The sequence below is a fragment of the Juglans microcarpa x Juglans regia genome, chromosome 4D, assembly GCF_004785595.1.
Source record: "Juglans microcarpa x Juglans regia isolate MS1-56 chromosome 4D, Jm3101_v1.0, whole genome shotgun sequence".
In the NCBI taxonomy this organism is placed as follows: Eukaryota; Viridiplantae; Streptophyta; class Magnoliopsida; order Fagales; family Juglandaceae; genus Juglans; species Juglans microcarpa x Juglans regia.
The window spans coordinates 16,263,980-16,271,511 of record NC_054600.1 but is presented as its reverse complement, the minus strand read 5'-3'; the positions used below and the strand labels follow the sequence as shown (position 1 = coordinate 16,271,511).

Here is a 7,532-nt window from a genome sequence, read left to right as displayed (position 1 = left end):
AGATCCATAACTCTAAACTATTTCCTTCTAAGTCCCAACATATTGTTGGAGATGTAGAGAAAGAGTCTCTCATTACTGCATCAAAAGAGAAGCTCCATTGATTCAAAAGCGGAGGTGCCCAACTTAGACTTTGATGAATTTTTGCTTTTTGTTCCCATGCTCGTTTATATAGCTTTCTTTTTTGGCTTTGTTAAAAGAGGTTGGAAGGCCTAAATACTTTATTCTGACGAGGATGGCTGGTATGATAGTATCTGAGTAATCAAGGCTTGGATCATGGAATTGGTGTTCTTAGTGATGAAAATTGATGACTTATTGAAATTGATTTTTTGTCCCGACCATTCCTGATATTTTCCTAGGTTTTCATATATGACTTGAGCACTTTGTTCATTTGCTCTCCTAAAGATGGTTAGGTCATCGACAAATAAAAGATGAGAAATTGGAGGACATTTCTGTTTCAAAAATTCTGTATAAAACCGCCCACATCCCCGTTGCGGTATCGCCATTTGACGTGGCAAAAATAGAAAACGTCGTTGTTTTGAACACGTTGAAATTCTCTCCTTGCCCTCTCTGGTTTCACTTTCGCGCAACATTTTCTCTCTCTCCCTTTCTTCCTTCTCCTTTCGTCTTCTCCCTTCGACTTCTCCGTCTTCTCCCTTCATCTGGTTTTGCCCTATTTGGTGTCGCCCAACATTTTCTCTCTCTCTCTCTCTCTCTCTCTCCCCCTTTGTCTTCCTTCTCCCTTCGTCTTCTCCGAATCACTGTGTTTCCTTTGTCTTCTCTGAATCACTGTGTTTCCTTCGTCTTCTCCGAATCACTGTGTTTTCTTCGTTTTCTCCTTTCGAGAAAACCACAGCGACACCCCGAGATCCCCTTCCAAGAGCCTTGAAACCCTAACCCACAACCTGCGCCCCTGTTGCATGAAATCCCCTTCCCACAGAGCCCCCTAACCCTAACCCTAACCCTAACTCGAAACCCACGCACGACCTAACCCGTACCATTTCTAAGTTCAAAACTTCAAACAACCGCCTGTGCCCTAACCCACAAAGACAGGTTGTCCCAGTTAAGGTTCCATGTCCGTTGTGCTATTTTTTTCTCCTTTTTGGCGCACCTATTTTTTTCAAACAACTCTTAGCTAACCTTAATTTTTTTTTTCAATTCTTTGAACAGCTCAGATATATGTTCGGTGGAATCATAGTTCTTTGAACAGCTCAGATATATGTCCTGGTATAGGTGGAATTGAATTTGTTTTTGTTTTATAATTCGGTAGAATCGTAGTTGCTGCAGATAATTATTCATTTGTTTGTTTCTATGAATAATTTGTCTTATGATTAGTTGGGTGCCATATATCTGAGGTTGTACTGATGTTTCAAGATGCACTCATATATATGTTCAATTTGGATGTGTCGACTGATTGGTGAACTCCTTGATAATTTTTAATATTTTGAAGAGACTTTTCATAGTTATACAAACTACACTCTTCTATCCCTTTTCATTATTTAATCTCTGATTGGTGAACATATATTTGAGTCTATCTTGTTTCTCTGTTGATAGCTCATAGCTAAGTTCTATGAATAATTTGTCTTATGATTAGTTGGGTGCCATAGCTATTAATTTAATCTCTGCTTGATAATTTATGACCTACATGGAACCTTGATGGTTTCTGATATGTGTAAAGGAAAATGATGGTTTCTTATTTGTAAGTTGTATACATAGAGAATCAATACATACAAAATTATTTGTGAATATGTAATTGTTTCTACCTTTGCTGATTAAGTTGGTTAGCTTGTGTAAATTATTTTTTACACAAAAAAATTAATTTAGGGATTGTAACAATATTTTGATAAGAAGTCTACTGCCAAGTTAAAACCTACCTACTTGTACTTCATCCTCTAGTGTTTCCATATATGACCTAGTACTGTTTTAATTGGCAAACCGATATCTGTAGTTCAGACTTTTCTACCCTGTTTTGGCAGCTGTGGAAACATACAGATCATGGCTAATTGCAATATTTTTTATTGGTGTTTTTTTAACTTAAGTCTTTTAACTCATATTGGTTAAATTGCTACAATTGGATGAGTAGCATGGACCCTCACACATGTTTAGGATTACATAGACCTTCCTTTTCAATCCTGTTCCTTTCTGACATGAATATACAAAACAACTTTCATGAGACTAGAATTTTTTTCATCAAAACTTTTTTGTATATTCTCTCTCTTTATAATTTCACCACAAAATATTTTGGTTCATCTTAGAATGTCATCGTCGTCATCATCAACAACGTTTGGGTCATCCTTTGCTAAACACACTTTGGGCATACTATTCTGCTTCTATGATGTCGAAGCCACACTGAAATTCTCAAATACTACAAAAAATCCAGGACGACCCTTCTTAGGGTGTCCAAACTACAACACAGAGGTAACTACATATTTGCCTTACATAATGCATTTTTAATATTGAATGATTAATATGATGTACATCTAACATTTCTTATATTTATATATGTATGAAGTGATTAGGGATTACCATATTGTAAGTTTTTTAAGTGGGCAGATAGTAATAAAGTGAATGAGTTCCAACTTCGAGAAAGAACAAATGAGCTGTTAAGGAAGGAGAGAGAACTCGAGAAGAGACTCGACAATGTCGAGAAGAGGGAGATTGAGCTCCGTAAGAGATCGGATGACATCAAGAAGAGAGAGATGCTGATATCCAATATTAATGAGGAGGTTCGGAAGAAGGAGTTGTTGCTTGTTGTATGTGAAGCTGAAATGTCGTGTTCATGCACACTACTCAGGGTATATTGGGTTTTTGCATTTGTATTTGCTTCTTGTGTTGGACTCCGTACTTGATGTAAATATAAAAAGTGCACTGGTTTTGCCCAAAGTTGGTGACTAACTTGTAATCTTAAACTCACTTTTGTTATTGGCCAATTTGTATAAAAGTTGAAGTAGACCAGTAGTAAAATATTGTCTCCTTTTAGAAATAGTCTCTCTTTACAGTTTTATGTTTATGTAATCTTAAACTCACGTGTAAGGTTCCAAAGTTGGTGACTAACTTGTAATCTTAAACCCAGGATGAGTACAAGCAAATTGGTTTACAAATGCAGATCTGCCTTTCACAAAATAATAAATTGATCAACGTTTTCATTAGGAAATAGATTGCTTTACAAATGCAAATTACAAATGCAGATCTGCCTTTCACACTTGTAATTTTCCTCCTACAATTTTTACATTTTGATAAAGCATGGCATCACTTGATGTGCACATTGCTTCCTATATTCAAGATGGACTCCTGAAAAATGAGGCAGTGGTATGCTGGGTAGATCCAAATAAGAAAAAGTGCATCATACATTTTTTTCACCTAGCAAACATCACAATTACCTCATAACAAAATTTCGAAAACTCAAATTTGACATTGATCCAGGTAAAGTAACATCATTAACAACTTTTCATCAAATACAATGAGTTCACCACCACCATATACGAACCAACAACAAAGCAATTCGGTAAAAGCCAAATCAGATGCATACATACCAATGTTCCCAATAACATAAAGCTCAAGGATAAATTGCTTTCTTGTATGAGTTTCCTAATATATTTTTTTCCAAAATCAACATATAATTTCTAGGCAAGGGAATACTCTTCTTCTTCAAAACTCAAATTCAAAGTTTGTAGCTTAAACCCTGAACCTAAACTGGAAGCCACTCCTGTAGCTTGAACCATGAACCTCGTATGGTCTCAACCCTGAACCTTGCATCATAAACAGTTAATGCAAAACCAACTGGGCAGAATTCATCATGCAGAGTAATCTTATGTTAGTAACAAGAATTTCTGCATTTACTAATGATGGTCAACATAGGCACTGTGCTATTAATACTTTCACTACTGTTTTGATGATCAATATTTAAGCAAGCCATGCGATATGTTTTACATCATATTCATGCTATAAAAACAATAGATATGTCACACAAATCTGCGCATGCTAACGATAAATTACTGCTCTCACTCACCATAAATTACCAGCTAAAATAGATAGACGGAAATAAGGAAATTATTTGCATTAAAATCAATGGCTCCTATCCCTTGCAATTGATTATGAAAATCCAGTTATTTTTTAGCAATTACTTTCACATAGAAAGACATCAGAGAGATACAAACTCACAGCTTCTGCATCATCTAATAGGACATTGGACAAATGTATATATTTCGTCTAGGGTCATATAAATCCTATGACTTATTTCATGTTCACCGGAGTCCATATGCCAGTTTGGCTCCTTTGCAACAAATGATACCTTTTGCCTTATAAAGCAAATCTTATATTTGTAAGGTATTTTTACAAAGAATACTCAACATTATTTTTGTAATTTTAACCCCTAGACCAAAGATAGACCAAAGATGCCCAGTTGGTACCAGCTAAAATAGATAGACCAAAAATGTGCATGGATGAGTTAATATTCTCAAAGAATATGCCGATGAGAAGTCTGTAGAGGTGGATGACCAACAATTTATATTTTCATCCAACCCAAATGTGCAATTAATATCTAGACACTCAAGCTCACATATCCAACCTTTATAACAAACTTTATGATGCATCCAACCCAAAGTGCACTGGTTGTGATCCATCCAACCCAAATTGTAGCTGTAAACAAAAAAACCTAATTATTAATGTGGTGTCTAGATCTTAAGAATTAAATATATCGAAAACACTTGGGATCCACTTACACTTTCTTGGCTTTGAAATATTGTTTCTTGGAGTTGGGTTCCATTAATGTCAGTAGCTGCGCTTTCTAGAACAGCCTAGTCAAAAGTACTTGTTAAATCACAGCCAAATATTAGGGTGTAAAAAATAATATATTAATGTACCTGCATGCCACTAACATTTGCCATATCGATCTCTGAATTAAGGAATAAATTCCTGCAAGTTTGTCTTACGACTGGTGTATCTCCTCCATCACGCTATTAGTCAAGTAAAAAATAACAAGATACATTAGTGATAGTTGCATTTAAAAAATATAAATAAAGACCATGTATTAAATATCTGCACCTCTTTACGTTTTCCATTTCCTGGTGCGCTTTTTGTCTTTGTTTTAGCTTTCTACATGTCATTCTCCATCCTGGATGCTCTCCTCAGAGATGGGGGTCTGTCTTTCCCTCGCACAACACGTGGACTGAGTACTTGCTTAGAACTACCAATTGTGGTTATGTCCTTTGTCGTACAACCGACATTGGAACCCGTTTAGGTCATCGATGGGGGTTCTTGATTGGCACTATACAACTCAATCATCGCATATAACTTAGTAGTTGCATCCTCAGTATTAGATTTTGAACCCGCTACATGTGTGATCATCTGATAATAGATATTTAGCAGACTTGAATATCTATTACAATCTGCGCATTGCTCCCCTCCCTCATAGCTGCTGTGCATCAAGGTGTATCTCATTTTTATGTCATTTCTCCTGTGATCCAAAATGTACCTATCTGGCAAAGATTTAATATCCTTACATTTGAATACGACCAAAATGTGCCGACACAATATGCCCCTTATCTCAAATAAACCACAAGAACACTTTGCAGACGCATCTTCCTCAGTAAAGTCCACATAATGCTTCACCATCTTAGGGAACTTTTCCAAACGAACTTCATCCTCTAGCAAATAGGTTTCTACTGCACCATTTCTCTTAAGTAACTTTGGATCCATATCGATGATGCCAGTAACTTGCTGTTGAACTTCTTTGAATTTAGCATTCGTATACAAATCTTGTAACCTCTTCTCAATCGGAGATCTATATATGCATGGAATTGTGACATTAAATGTGTGGAAATCCGCGGCATTTTCTTTCTCAATTTTTTTTCAATGCGTTCTCAAATTGGTCGACAAACTCTTTCAAGTTTGTCTTAATATGAACATAACCGTAAAAAATGCATTCATGCTCTCACTCCGCTGCGTGGTACTCATTCCAGTCCAAAAATACTCTTTCAAGAATGCCGGAACCCAATGTTCACGCTCAGCATATAAACTTTGCAACTATATATTCTCATGCAAGTTGTAAGTGGTAATTAAATGATCCCAACATTTTTCAAACTCTTCAATGCTTTGTGTGTCATATACACATTTCATCAGGTCATTTTTCATTCCACTTTTGTATGATCCATAGGAGCCAAGTTTCTCAGGAACTTTCTTCAATATATGCCATAGACAAAATCTATGTCGGCTTCTGGTAAAAACAATAGCGATTGCATTTTTCATGGCTCTGTCCTGATCAGTGATAATAGCTTTCGGAGCTATACCATCCATGCACATCAGCCAAGTTTGGAATAACCAGACAAAGGTTTCAGTATTCTCACTGAAAATCAAGCCTGCTCCCAACAAAATTGATTGCCCATGGTTGTTTACACCAACAAATGGTGCAAAGGGCATCCCATATCTATTTGTCAGGTATGTGGTGTCGAATGTGACCACATCCCTGAAATATTGGTATGCTGCTCTACTACGGGGGTCTGCCTAGAAGACATTTTTAACCTCCCATCATCATCCAAATCCATCAATGCAAAAAATCTAGGATTTTTGTATTGCATCCATGAAAAATACTCTTGAAGCGCTCCAGCACCACTTGTGCCAAATTTTAGATGTCTTGCCTTGTCTATGTAATTACGACAATCATTTTCCAAAAAAGGGAGGTTCTCAAATCCACCCGCACCAACATCAAGAGATCCAAAACTCTTATTCATTCTGATGCTAGCTAAATCATTTGTATCTAAGACCCTTTTTACGGCATCACTCACTTTTCTATTACATCGAAAGAATCGAGATTTCTTTGGACTGAGGCCGTGCTTATGGATGTTATGAACTGTAGTCAATCAAAATTTTCACTCAGTTTTTAACACATTGATCTTTGCCTTACATTCTGTCTTTCCTGTTGGATGTGGATTGGCAACATTCAAAGTTCTATTCCGGACCTGCCCATTGCGGGCACAAACAAGGGTGACATATCTAACAGTTTCATCATCTCTCTTCTCAATCCTTTTTGTCATCACCCCAAACCCGCATTTTTTACCATATTCTTTATAAAAACTGATTAAATCTTTCAGGGAATTAAACTACATCCCCGACTTTGGCTCCTCAATCATATCATCACAATCCATCTGCATATTCTGAGATGATCGAGCATTACCATCCTCGGTTTCCCTTGGATTTGGTTTATCTTCATTACTTTCTTCAGCTCTATGTTGTACATGGCGCATCGGTTTGACCGCCATCAGGTCTATTATCATCTGAACCAACTAGTTTGCTTGTAGCGGAGCTTGTATTGATGGGAGGGCTCAAAGGTTCCATGTCATGCTGAAGTGGATAACCAACATTCTACAAAAAGCACAAAAAAAAAAAAACTGCAATTAAACTCCTAAAAAGAAGCCAACTTATTAAAAATTATACATTATAAATATTAGCACTTGTCTTAGCATTGGATATTGGTTGCCAACTAGATATGACAGAAAAGCCGGTGACCACATAGGCATTGGTCCATAGTAATCAGGCAT

General features: G+C 36.6%; 1 protein-coding gene across 1 annotated transcript; it reads right to left on the bottom strand.

Moving 5' to 3' along the window:
* Positions 1–5,232: 5,232 nt before the first annotated feature.
* On the bottom strand, positions 5,233–7,253 carry LOC121260161. The gene is made up of 4 exons (XM_041162005.1): positions 7,099–7,253; positions 6,899–7,017; positions 6,517–6,844; positions 5,233–5,779 (listed from the first exon to the last, which is right to left on the bottom strand). The coding sequence occupies exons 1-4, from the start codon at positions 7,251–7,253 to the stop codon at positions 5,233–5,235; spliced, it is 1,149 nt and encodes a 382-aa protein (XP_041017939.1).
* Between the last annotated feature and the right edge of the window lie 279 nt (positions 7,254–7,532).